The 13,261-nt window shown below is 53.2% G+C and overlaps 2 protein-coding genes across 3 annotated transcripts; one reads left to right on the top strand and one right to left on the bottom strand.

Moving 5' to 3' along the window:
- Nucleotides 1-2,629: 2,629 nt before the first annotated feature.
- Tssk6 (testis specific serine kinase 6) lies at nucleotides 2,630-4,753 on the bottom strand. The gene has a single exon (XM_052752712.1). It carries the CDS (start codon nucleotides 4,745-4,747, stop codon nucleotides 3,926-3,928), a length of 822 nt encoding a protein of 273 aa, XP_052608672.1. The 5' UTR covers nucleotides 4,748-4,753; the 3' UTR covers nucleotides 2,630-3,925.
- A 525-nt stretch (nucleotides 4,754-5,278) lies between these two features.
- On the top strand, nucleotides 5,279-13,252 carry Ndufa13 (NADH:ubiquinone oxidoreductase subunit A13). 2 transcript variants are annotated; one of them, XM_052752715.1, is made up of 5 exons: nucleotides 5,279-5,535; nucleotides 11,856-11,934; nucleotides 12,697-12,848; nucleotides 12,938-13,007; nucleotides 13,088-13,252. In XM_052752715.1, the coding sequence occupies exons 1-5, from the start codon at nucleotides 5,288-5,290 to the stop codon at nucleotides 13,205-13,207; spliced, it is 669 nt and encodes a 222-aa protein (XP_052608675.1). In that variant the 5' UTR covers nucleotides 5,279-5,287; the 3' UTR covers nucleotides 13,208-13,252. The 2 variants fall into 2 exon arrangements, with proteins under 2 accessions (XP_052608675.1, XP_052608676.1); XM_052752716.1 differs by having other exon boundaries at nucleotides 5,369-5,535; nucleotides 12,777-12,848.
- The last annotated feature ends 9 nt before the right edge of the window (nucleotides 13,253-13,261 follow it).

Raw genomic sequence — 13,261 nt, forward strand, 5'->3', positions numbered from 1 at the left:
CAGACCTCTGCCAGACTCCCAAGCGTCACCTGGGTCAGGGGAACAGTGGCCCTGAGCATCCTGGGACCCCTACCCCCACCTCAGGGAAGCCAAAGCTTGTCCCAGGCAGGAGTAAGGGGGCAGTGCTGGCTCTAATACCCCCATGCCACATTTAATTGGAAGCAGAGAGCTAGGGTGAGTATCAGAATGAACGGTGTTTGGGGAAGGGTGGTCCTCACCATTCCAAATCATGTCAGCCTGAAGACCTTGAACTGTTGCCAAAAAGTGGTTTCTAAATCCTCATGTATAACAACAGTTACAGTAGTGCAGGGTATGGGGGCTGGGGCTGCCACTTGTATTTATTGTGATTAAATCTTTGATAATTCTTGTTTCTAAAGTTTGCCACCAAACTGGATTAGATGTTCCAATAAATGAGCTGGAATTGGTAGCCTCCTTGTGTCGGGGAATTCTGAGACCCTGAAGGACAATAAAGAAGCGGACCAAATGTCACGGTATTGTTCTTTAATTTCCTGGGACCCCAGTATTTTTTCCCAACTTCTGGTGGCCTTTCTTAAAGGGGTGTGTGTGAAAGGTGGGGTGCACATGCCTTTTGAACAAGGCATCCCTCTGCCCTGCTGTGTGTCAGATCCTGTTTGACTCAACAGGCAGGGGTTTCAGTGAGAATCCCAACTGAGTTCTGTACACCTGAAGCCACCCTGCTGGAGTGATTGTTTTTCCCATTGCCTTATGGGGCTTCACTGTTGGAACGTTCCCAGCATGGACAAGAGCTGTGGGCTTGTCCCCCCATCGGTGTCTGCATCAGCTTGAGATGCTCAGTGTCACACTGTGATCTGCTTTAAGCCCAGGCGGCCTGTGAACTGACCCTCCTGCTTCCACCTCCTCAGGGCAGGGATGACAGGCACCTAGCACCACTGGAGACACTTGACTTAAAACATTAGGGGCTACAGAGGTGGCTCAGCAGTTAAGAGCACTGGCTCCTCTTGCAGACAACCCCATTTTTGGCCCTAGCACCTACATAGCAGCAGCTCACAAGCATCTTCAACTCCAGTCTCAGGGATCTGATGCCTTCTGGCCTCCACAGGCTCTGAACACACATGTTTACAGACAAACATGCCAAAAAAAAAAAAAAAAAAAAAAAGGCCTAGAGGTACACCCCTTTAATCTCAGTGCTTGGGAGGTAGAGGCAGGCAGATTTCTGTGAGTTTGAGGCCAGCCTGGTCTACATAGACCATCTTGAGGGGAGAGAAGTAAAAAGGGAAGCTGGGCTTTTGGGTGCATACCTGTAATCACACTGCCCAAGAGGTGGAGGCAGGAGGATTGCTCCAAGCTCTATTTGGGTTACATAGTAGCCCAGGTTGGCCATGCCTCAAAAAAAAACACAAATCTGAGGGTATGGCTCAGGAATACTGCTGTGGGATAACCCATATGTATGCTGTGAATATATTTTATTGCCATTGGTTAATAAAGAAGCTGCTTTGGCCTATAGCAAGGCAGGATAGAGCCAGGTGGGAAATCCAAGCAGAGATACAGGGAGAAGGGCAGAGTCGGGAGAGAGAGCAGCTAGCCACTGGAGCAACAAGATGTACTAGAGAATAGGTAATGCCATGAAGCCACGTGGCAAAATATAGATTAATAGAAATGGATTAATTTAAGTTGTAAGAGTTAGCAATAAGCCTGAGCAACAGGCCAAATGTTTGTAACTAATATTAAGCCTCTGAGTAATTATTTTAAAAGCAACTGCGGGACTGGGCAGACAGAAAAGCCTCCGTTTATAGGGTACAACCCATGCCTGGAATCCCCCAGAGTGAGGCTGGGGCTTGCTCTGAAGGCGATCACCTGCCTAGCTAGTCTCAGTAGGTTCTGGGTTCCAACCCCAGCACCCAAGGAGCAATGGGAAGCGGGTGGTGTAGTTCAGCTTGTGTGAAGATAAGGATCCATTCTGAAGGTGCTGGAATCTGGAAGATGCTATCGACTCCATCTACGGAATCTGCTGAGCTACACCCTTCCCCAAGTCTCAGGGATGGTGTCCTGCCCAGTGTTTATGGTGCTGAGGACAAAACCGTAACCTCAGAGCCTCCCTGTTCACCAGAGGGTGGGTTGTTTCTGCCTAGGCTTTGGCACATTCCAGACAGCACTAGAGTTTAGGCCCCTCCCCTCTTGTAGCCTCAGTTTCCCGATCTACCAATGAGGCAGTTGGGGCCCAACATGAGGATAGAGCTCACACTGGACCTCCAGAGCACTGTGAGCGGGAGAGCAGGGGCTGAGCACAGCAAGACCCACAGCACACACCCTTCAGACTACCTGGGCCTCATACAGGGACAGGAGAGGGTTGAAAATGTTTCCCAGTCACTGTCACCAAACCCCTGTAAAGTCACAGGCAAGACTCCCAGCCGCCTCCTCCCTCTTCAGGTCCCCTTTGAAGTATTGCATTAGTTCCCCTCATTTTCTCATTCCCTTCCTGTTTCAGCCCCGGGAGCTTCCCCAGCATCACTCTGTCCTGGGCTCGCGCTCTCTCTCTCTCTCTCTCTCTCTCTCTCTCTCTCTCTCTCTCTCTCTCTCTCTCTCTCTCTCCCCCCCCCCCCCCCCCCCCCCCCCCCGTGTGTGTGTGTGTGTGTGTGTGTGGTTTTTTGAGACAGGGTTCTCTGTGTAGTCTTGGCTGTCCTGGAACTCACAGAAATCCACCTGCCTCTGCCTCCTGAGCGCTGGGATTAAAAGTGTGTGCCACACTCCTGGCATCTTGTGCCATTTTTAATGGTTTGGGCACAGCCCCCAAACAGCTTCACAGTCTCTCCCACGGTATCTCTGCCCCACCTGGCATTCCGCACAACTCACAATTATTTCCACGTCTTGTCTTATTTTACTTGACATTGCATTTGCATTGTCACATTGCACTCTGTTGAAGGCAAAGATGGTTCAAGCCTCTTGGAGTCCCAGGTCCTGGTTCAAGACATGCAGAACTGGGCTGCACACCTGTCATCCCGAACTTGGGAAGCGTAGGCAGGAGAGTTCAAGTTCCAGGCCAGCCTAAGCTGCATAGTGAGATGTCTGGAGTAAGCAAGCCGTGGTCTAGCATGACACACACAAACCACCATCACCACCAACAGCAACAACAAAGAAAACAGCACCAGTAGCTGGGTCTGTTCTCTCCCTGTAAACTACCTGTAAACATAGAGAAAGTACCACCACCCAGGACTCTCAGCTTCAAGAGACCTGAGTACAAACCATAGCTATCTCTGCACAGCTGACACCTGTATGGGCCTCAGTTTCCCCATCTGCAAATGCTCAGTTTCTGCTGACAGGCAGTGCCCTCCTTCATCCACACCGATTCCAATTCAAGCATCATCACATCCCGGGGGACGACTACAGAACCTCTAGAAGTTTGTCCAGTTTGGGGAACTCAAAAGTTCCGTGTTTGGATCCCACAACTCCCTTCTGAGGTCTGAAGCTAGAATCTCCACATACATGGCTTTCTCTAAAGTGCTGAGACCTCCTCGCCCCTCTGCTCCGTAACAAGGGTCCACCGCTAAAGCCACTTGCGAGGAAGAGCGAATTTATTGCAGGTTCCAACCTGGAACTTGGAGTGCACCGCCGGCCCGCAGCTTCTCCGCGCCGGGGCCACCCATCGCGCAGCAGGAACTCATTCCGCGCAGGCGCAATGCTTCTCTCTCTTTTCTTCGCGCCCCTCCCGGGGCCTTCTCGCCAGAAATCGAGGATGCGCATGCGCCCTGCAGCAATCGGGTTGTGCAGGAGGAACCAGAATCCAACAGCCGGCCTCTGCGGGCCGCCGCCGTGGGGGCAGGGGAAGGGACAGGGCTCGTGCGCAGTGGCGCGCGGCGACTTCGCGGGTTTCCCGAAGCTCGCCTGTCGCGCGTGCGCCGCCCTGGCTCAGGGCCTGGTGCGGCGGGAACAGCGAGAACCCCGGCTCCTAGCCGGAGTCCCCGGCCCGCAGCCAGCCATTGCGCGCCACCTGGCCCGCCGAGGGCCGGGCGGATGGACTGAACTGTAGCAGCTCGGCGATCAAGGACTTGCATCGTTCCGACAGTTCGAGGCCGTCGGGGTAGAGCACACCGCGCTTCTGGCGCCGGGGCAGGCCAGCAATGTCCGAGTCATCGAAGGGCATGCACCCGGTGACCATGACGTAGAGCACAACGCCCAGGCTCCATACGTCGTATTTCTTGGGGTCGTAGGGGATGCCCAGGAGCACCTCAGGTGACGCATAGGCGGCCGAGCCGCAGTAGGTGGTGCTCAGGTCTGGGTAGCCGTGCGCCTGACGGCCAAAACCGAAATCCGTGAGCTTGACGCGGCGCTCGTCAGGGCTCAGCAGCACGTTTTCGCACTTGAGGTCGCGGTGCACCAGGTGGTGGTCGTGCAGGTAGCGCACGGCACCCGCGATCTGCGAGAAGAGTTCGCGCGCCTGTGACCCCGGGATGCGCCCGTTGCGCTGCACTGCCTGCAGCAGGTCGGTGGCTGCTGCCTCCATGACGATGTACAGCTTCCCGTTGCACACCTCGATGAACTCGAAGACGTGCACGATGTGCGGGTGCCGTACTCCCCGCAGGATGGACAGCTCTCGAGGCAGAAACTTGTTGACGAAGTCCGGAGGCGCTCGCCGACGGTCCACCACCTTGATGGCCACCGTCCCTTTATACTTCTTGGAGGTGGCCACCTTCACCTTGGAGTAGCTGCCCTCACCTATCGTGCGGCCCAGCTTATAGCCAAGTTCACTCAGGAGCTTGTCGCCCGACATGGTGGCGCCCGGGGCGCGCGGGGAGCAGGAGGCGGCTGCTGTCGGGGGGCGGCCGGACTCCGATCTCGGGCCTAACCCATGGTGCTTGGCACCTGCACCCCCGTGCCCCCATGTGCCCACTCCCAAGGTCCTAGAGCCGCGATGACTTTTATTGCCCGGGTAACAATTTCTGCCTTGTGAAGTGACTGCGGGCGTCACTCAGCCTTGGGGTGGGGACCCCCCGCCCCGCCCCGCGGGCTCCCTAAACCCTCCTCAGGCTTTGTGACTCAATCGCTCTGAATGGCCAGTTCCTCATGAGAGGGCACTGGCGAGGGGACAGATCACTAGTGTGTAACAGGATGGGCCCCTGAGGTGATGGTGCTTAGCTGGGTGGTACCCAGTCTTTGCCTTGGCCCCTGGAGGTGGGGGGTGGGAAGGGGCCACCTGTGCAAACCTCGAGGCTGGCCACCATCGCTCTGGAAGGAAAGTTAGGTGAACGCCAAGGCTTTGATTGCAAGGTTCAGGGTGCCCAGGAGGGCTCCAGGTGCCAACCATTGAGTCATGCCCCCGTTCTGGGGCCAGAGCAAACGGGGCTGGCGGACGCTTCAGAATTGTCGGAGAACCACCCGGGCGACCAAACTTCCGCCACACTCAAAATGGCGATCACACGTCACCTCACTTCCGTTGGTGACCGGAAGTTGGGGGTCTTGCAAGTATGGCGGCATCGAAGGTGAAGCAGGACATGCCCCCGCCAGGGGGCTACAGCCCCATCGACTACAAGCGGAACCTTCCTCGCCGGGGACTGTCGGGTCAGTGTCTTCCTGTTCGAAGTCGGAGGCCGGGCCTCGGTTGTGCGGCTGGGCGGGAGCGGGGAGCCCGCAGGCTTCAGTTTACACAGTGAGAGGCAGGGTTAGAGTCTTGGTTTTCTGTCGCAGCGCCCTGTGGGGCCACACTGTTCATCTCCCCAGTTTTCCAGTTGACTTCCACAGTTTGGGAAATTAAACCTGCGAGAAGCTCAAACCCGGAATTTGGAGGCTGCTTCGGCTGGTCTCAAACTGTACCAGAGGATGACCTAACTTCTGGTCTCTGCCTCCATTTCCCAAGGGCTGCCCTGATAGGTGTGCACCGTTATGCTCAGCCTTTTTTTTCTTTTTTAATTTTTAAATTGGATTTTGCAATTAGGGGCTTACTATATAGCCCGGGCTGGCCTCAAAATCATGGCAACCCTGCCTCTGCCAACCGAGTTCTGGGATGACAGACAGGTCCACCCAAGGTTCTATGTGTGTTGATTATACCCTAGCATAGAACCTAGGCTAGTCGCAAACTCCAGCCTCCCTAGTGCAGATTCCTCACTGGCATTTTCTGCTTTCCCCTCCTCCAAGACAAGCTTTCATGGAGCCCAGGCCAATCTGGAACTCCCTACCCTCCTACCTCTGCCTCCATAGTGCCAGGATGACAGGCATGTGCCCACCATATTGGGCTGCGTCTTTAAATTTTTAAAGTGTTTAAAGTAACATTTATTATTGATTTCAACAGGGAAAGAATGGAGAACATTAAGGTCCCTACCCTCAGTGCTTAAAGTTATAAAAATACAATAGTTAGGGGTATAGTGCCTGCCTAGCATTTCAAAGCCCTGGGTCCCACCCTTAGCATGGCATAAATAGTACTGAGTGGTGGACACCTGTTATCCCAGCACTTAGGAGGCTGGGGCAGGAGGATCGGGAGTTTAGGTCATCCTGGGCTACGTAGATCAACTAGGCTACATTACATGATGCCATCTCCCCTTAAAATAAATAAATAAATAAATAACTCAGGGACTTGGAGAGATGGCTCAATGGTTAGGATCACTTGATGCTTTTCCAGAGGACCTGGGTTTTGTAACTCCACTCTCTACGAATTTAGATTTTAATTCATCAGACTTAACTGTGCATATTATGCAAACTATGCTTCAATTAAAAAGCAAAACCTATGTGTTGGCTCACCTGTGACCCCAGCACAGGAGAAGCAAAGATGGAATCACTACAAGTTCAAGGCTAGCTTAGGCTATGTAGAGAGTTCAGGCCAGCCAGGACTATATCGTGAGACCCTGTTTCAAAAGCCAGCCGGGCGGTGGTGGTACACTCTTTTAATCCCGCACTCGGGAGGCAGAGGCAGGCAGGTCTCTGAGTTCAAGGACAGCCTGGGTTACAAAGTTAGTTGTAGGACTGCATGCGTGTCTGGTGCCTATGCAAGCCAGAAGAGGGTGTCAGACCCCATGGAACTGAAGTAACAGACAATGGTGAGCTGCCATGTGAGTGCTACAAACTGAGTGAGCAGCAAGTGCTTTGTTTGGTTTTTTCCAGAAAGTGTCTCTCTGTGTAGCCCTGGCTGTCTAGAACTCACTCTGTATAGTCCAGGCTGGCTTGGAACTCACAGAGATGCTGGCTCCTATCTCCCCAGAGTGCTGGGATTAAAGGTGTGGTCCACCACCACAGGGCCAGCAAGTGCTCTTTAAAGGTTTTTGTTTTTGTTTTTTAATTATTTTATTTTATGTGAGTGTTTTGTTCTATGTATCTATGCACCTTGTTTGTGTAGTACCCTTGGAGGCCAGGTGAGGGCACCAGAAACCGGGGAACTGGAGTTAAGGGGCAATTGTGGACTGCCACATGGGTGCTGGGAACCAAACCTGGGTCCTCTGCAAGAACAGCAAGTGTTCTTAACCCCTGAGCCATCTCCCCTGCACCTCTTTCTTTTTCTTAAGACTCTCGCTCTTTCCCAGGCTGGCTTTGAACCCTTCTCTTGCTCTTCCTGTTTCAGGCAGTGCAGTGTTGGAATAATAGATCTGTGCGCCAAATCCGTCTCCTTCCTCCCTCCTTCCCTCCCTCCTTCCCTCCCTTTCTTCCTTCCTTTCTTTTCTTTCTGTCTTTTCTTTTTTTCTTTATTTTTTTTTTTTTTTCTCTGAGTCGCCCTGGCTGTCCTGGAACTCCCTCTGTAGCCCAGGCTGGCCTCCAACTCAGGTCTGCCTGCCTCTGCCTCTCCAGTGTTGGGATTAAAGGCGTGCGCCACTGTCCAGCTCTGTTTTTTGATATTTATTATTGTGCATGCATGTGTATGGGGACTTTGGGAATGTGACGGTCAGAGACTTTGTTAAGTCAGTTTTCTTCTTCTGTCTTTATGTGGGTTCCAGGAGTTGAACTCAGATCATCAAGTTTCTACAGCAAGCATGTTTACCAGCGGAGCCGTTTGGCGGTTCCTCTTTTTCCATCTCTTTCTGAAGTATAACACACCCAAGCCCCTGCCCTGCTCAGGCGTGCACATGTTTTCTACATAGCATGTGCCCACAGGGCACCTAGATTGAGCTGGTGGCCTCCTCAGTCGGCATAGCTCGTTTATTTATTTTTAATCTTTATGTATTCCTGCATTTGTTTATTTGGAGGCAAGGTTTCATTCAAGTCCTTGAATTCTCTCTGAAGCTTAGGATGACCCTGGATTGATCCTGCTCCCACCTCCTGAGTGCTGGGATGACAGGAGTCTGGCACTAACCCTGGCTTCTGTGGTGCTGGCTGTGGAACCCAGGGCTCGTGCCTGTTAGGCAAGCACTCTGCCAGGTGAGCCCTCTGCCCAGCCTTCCTTTTGTTTAGAAGTCACAATGTGCTTCCCCTCTTCTTCAGATCCTGACACAGCCGTGCTTATTGCCCTGAACCTTGTTTGTTTGTTTTGTTTTTGAGATTTATTTATTTAGAGACAGGTCTCACTGTGTAGCCCTGGCTGGCCTGAAGCTCTCTATGTAGACCAGGCTGGCTTCAAACTCAGAGAGATCCACCTGCCTCTGTTTCCCAAGTTCTGGGATTGAAGGAATGCACCACCATGCCTGGCTAAGATATAACTATGTGTGTGTGCATGTCTGCATGTGAGTGCAGGTTCTGATGGAGGCCAGAAGATGGCGTCAGATCCCCTGAGCTAGAGTTATAGGCACCCAACATGGGATTTGGGAACAAAGGTTTGGTTCTCTGAAGAGTAGCAAGCACTGTTAACCTTAGCCATGGATCCAGCCCTGACTGTTTTTGTTTTTGGTGTGTGTGTGTGTAGCCCAGGCTGGCCTTTGTGCCTCAGTCTCATCCTCCCAAGTACTGGGATGACTGATCCTGCTCTGTGCAGACCCACTCCACCTCACCAGATGCAAAGGGGTGAACATACTGCAGTGATGGGTCAGTCTCTGTTCATATCTGCACTCCGGTGTCTGGCTGGCCAGTGAGTGCACATGACCAGTCCTGTCTCAAAGAGCTCCCAGCTGGTGGGACCCATATGTCAGCATTCCTACCTCGCACTGCTCCTGGTCATTGAGGCCTGCGGTAGCCTGGGGAAGCCAGGAGGAGCCTCTCTGTCTGCAGACCCCAGACTGGTTTCAGAGTGGCTGTTTTCTGCATCCTCCTTCCTCTGCAGCTGGACATGGCTTCCCATTCATGGCATCACCAGCACACTTTTACACCATGCTCAGCCCTGTGATAATTGTTGTTGTTGTTATTTTTGGTTTTTGAAACAGTCTTACTGTGTAGACCAGGCTGGGATTAAAGGCCTTCGTCACCACCACAGCCTCTTCTTCTTTTTCTTTTCTTTTTTAAAATTTCCTTCTTTCTCTCTTTTCTTTCCTCTTTTTTTAAATACAGGGTCTCACTCACTATTTTACCCTGGCTGGCCTAAAACTCTATGTAGACAAGGTTGGCCTATAACTCACAGAGATACACCTGCCTCAAGGCTTTTGATATTGATATCACACCTAGCCTCTTTTTTTTTTTTTTTTTTTTTGAGATGGATTCTTATGTAACTTCAGCTGGCCCCAAACTCCCCATGTAGCCAAGGATGATTTTGAACTCTTGATTTTCCTGCCTCTGCTTCCCAAGTGGTGGGATCACAGGCATGTGCCACAACTCCTGGCTTATGCTGTTAGGGATGGAACCCAGGAATTCAGCATGTTAGGCAGGCAGACACTCTACCAACTGACCTCAGCCATGGGACACCTTTAGCTCTTACCTCCAGGCCTCCATCCACCGGGAGTTGTGTCCCTAGGTGAGCAGGGGCACTCTGCATCTGTGTGGTCAGTGGTCCTGTGCTGAGAAGGCTCCTCCCCCATTAAATTCTTGTGGCATCTTTGTCCAAAGCCAGTTGGCTGTAAAATGTGAGGGTTTATTTGTGGACTGTGGACGTCTGGTTCTGTCCTGCTGGCAAACGTGACTGTCCTCTGCCAGCATGTCTTTGTGCACACACAGCTGCCCGATGAGTTTGGAGCTGTCACATTTGAATCCTGCAACATTGCTCTTGGAAGCAGTAGTTAACTGCCCTGGGTACTTCCACATGGATTTCATGACCTGCCTGTGGGTTTCTGCGAAGGGGGAAGGGTCGAGGTTCTGATGGTGACTGTACTGGATCTCGCACTGCCACCTGCTCACAGGTTCATTGATTTGGGAACAAATGACACAGGGTGGCAGTGCCTCCCACAGCTTCAGCTACTTGGGGGACTGAGGTGGAAGATGTGGGTTCTGCACCTTCTCTCCCCCATGGTGCCTCCTGAAATGGAGTCCACCCCAGTGATTACTCTAGCCAGCCAGGTGCAGGTGGAGGCTGGGAGTCAAGTCAGCATGTGGCTCCCTCATCCCTGGCCTCTCACTCTAGAGGAAGTGGGGCCACACTTGGGTGCCCACACTTGAGGACCAGAACTTCCCACAAGAGCCTGTTTGTTCTGAGAAATTGGGGGGAATGACTCAGGTCAGATTCTGGGGCCACTAGGGTTCTCTTTGCTGTTGAAAATGAGGGTGCAGCACCAGTGTAGACACCTCCCCAGTCAGGTGGGGGCTGAGTATACCCGCAGTCAACTGGCCAGAGATGGTCCTGAAAACGTAGGGCTTCCCCAGAGAACTTGACCCCTGGACTTGGGACCCAGCCACCCTGGTTGTCCATGGCTGGAGGGCCTGGCTTCTGAGCATGAGCTTTAAAGTCTGAACTAAGTGGGTGGGAAATATTTAGCTCCTGACCCAGTGGAAGGTCCAGTCAGGCCTCACCCCCAGAACCTGTTCTGCCCCCCTGTGGCCCAGCCTTCTCCATACATTCTGTAGTCGTCATGGGTGGATGGCCCCTGGAGCGTGTCCTGCCACTCAGGATTGGAACTGCCCTGCTGGTCTTAAGTAATTATTTATGGTGGCCCCTGTCTCCCTGGGTGCAGGGCAGGTGGCATACCCTGCTGAACCTGTGGTGCCTACCCCACCCCTGGAGTCAGGAGAGGGCTGTGCAGCGCCCCAGGGCACTTCCAGCCTCTGGTGGTGCAGTCGGAGCCCCCTCTCTGGGGGAGACCAGGCCTTTGACCTTCTGTTTTATGGTTTGGTCTGTGTGCTGCCCCCGCCCTGCAAGGCCAGGCCTCTGTGTGTGTCGCCTGGCGGTCTCGGGACTCTGTAGACCAGGCTGACCCCCACCTCACAGGTGTCTCTGCCGAAGTGCTGAGATTAAAGGCATGTACCACCATACCTGGCACCTTTGTCCTAGACCAATGGTTCTCAGCCTTCCTAATGCTATGACCCTTTAATGCAGTTCTTCACCGGGCAGTGGTGGCACCAGCCTTTAATCCCAGCACTTGGGAGGCAGAGACTGGCAGGTCTCTGTGAGTTTGAGGCCAGCCTGATGTACCGAGTGAGTTCCAAGACAGCCATGGCTATACAGAGAAACCCTGTCTCAAAAAACAACAACAAAATATGGTTCCTCATGTTGTGGTGATCCCAGCCTATAAAATTATTTTTATTGCTACTTCATAACTAATTTTGCCACTGTTGCATAGTGTAATGTAAATATCTGATGTGCAGGATATCTGATACGTGACCCCTGTGAAAGGGTTGTTTGAACCCCAAAGGGGTCATGACCCACATGTTGAGAAGCACTGTTTTAGACCCTGGGACTCTCCTGTGTCCCTGCTGGCCTATACCTTCCAGAAAGTGTAGCAGTCCAGACTGCCTAATATCTAACACAGAGCAGAAGAGTTGGAGACTGTCCTGGGGAAGTGGCTGAGGAAGGACAGGCCACTTGTGGAGGTGTGGAGGAGAGCCAGCAGACAGACACTTCACAGAGACCCAGTGTTGCTGAGAAGGAAGCCTCACTTCTCTTGCAGGCTACAGCATGTTCGCTGTGGGCATCGGGGCCTTGCTCTTTGGCTACTGGAGAATGATGAGGTGGAACCGGGAGCGCAGGTAGGGCCCTGCTCACTACCAGGGGTTCTGTGAGGGTGATGGTGTTCTTGGCTGGCTAGTTGTCAGGGGCCAGGAAGTATGGGTCCTACCCCTCACTTCCTGTCCTAAAGGGAAGAGCTGGAGATTGGCCTTGAGTTGCTCCTGGTCCAGGATAGCGTAAACAGTAGGACACCTGGAACTTGGGGTCTCCTAGCTGGCACTGTGTGTGGTCACCAGGCCAGATATGATTGGGGCTTGGGACATAGAGGCATGTGGAACTCTAGGAGTTGCAGACCAGCCAGGGCCACACAATGAGACCTCACCAAAAAGGAACCAGACCATGGGAGGTATGTCCTCTGAAAGCCAGAAAGACTAGGACCATGAGTGTCATAGATGAGGGTGTCACTGGAAAGAGAACCCCACCAGAGGCCTTCCTCGACCACATCACTGGGTTGTTTCCCTGGCCCCTGAAGTTGAGAAGTTCCCGACTCCCTGGGGGGTAATAGCTGTGGGAAGACCTGCATGCCCAGTGCCCTGCTATTTTGAGAACAAAGGGAAATTGGTTTTGTAAGGCCCAGAGCCTGGTGGTGATGAGTGTGCCCCCTCTTCACCCAGATCATCAGACAGGGCTATTTTTAGGATAAAAAAAAAAAGTTTATTTGAAAGGAAAATATGAAGCCAACACTTTTGTGGCCGCTGTAGTCAGTGTCTGCCAGCTGCAGACTTGCCTTCCTGTCCCAACTCAGGTGGCCAGCCTTGCCCCTACCCTCTCCCTCCCACCAGCGTCCTGTGGCCCTGTCATATCTGTTCCATACTCCCTCAGTGGCCCCATTTGACCCCGAGTGGGTGTCACGGTTTCACAGGCGCCTGCAGATCGAGGATTTGGAGGCCCGGATCGCCCTCATGCCGCTCTTCCAGGCAGAGATGGACAGGAGGTAGGCCAGGATGGGAGGGCCTCTCGGTCAAGGAAGGGACAGTGGTTACCCTGGGTGGGTCTGATCTCAGCCCCGCCCTGTGGCCACAGGACCCTGCAGATTCTTCGGGAGAACCTGGAGGAGGAGGCTGTCATCATGAAAGATGTGCCTGACTGGAAGGTGAGTCCGGGGTGGGGTGGGGTGGGGTGGGGTGGGGTGGCCGGCCGGGACTGACGGACTGACCCCGCCCCTGCCTGCAGGTGGGCGAGTCTATGTTCCACACCACGCGCTGGGTGCCGCCCCTCCTCGAAGAGTTGTACGCTGTGCGCTCCAACGAGGAGCTGGACAACGCCAGGTTCGGCTTCTCCTGGTACCTGTAGGGCCCGAGCCCACGCCCACAATAAAGAATAATCAAATAAACGCCAGCATGTCTC

Source organism: Peromyscus californicus, unplaced genomic scaffold (genome assembly GCF_007827085.1).
Source record: "Peromyscus californicus insignis strain IS unplaced genomic scaffold, ASM782708v3 Scaffold_23__1_contigs__length_62951481, whole genome shotgun sequence".
Taxonomy (NCBI): domain Eukaryota; kingdom Metazoa; phylum Chordata; class Mammalia; order Rodentia; family Cricetidae; genus Peromyscus; species Peromyscus californicus.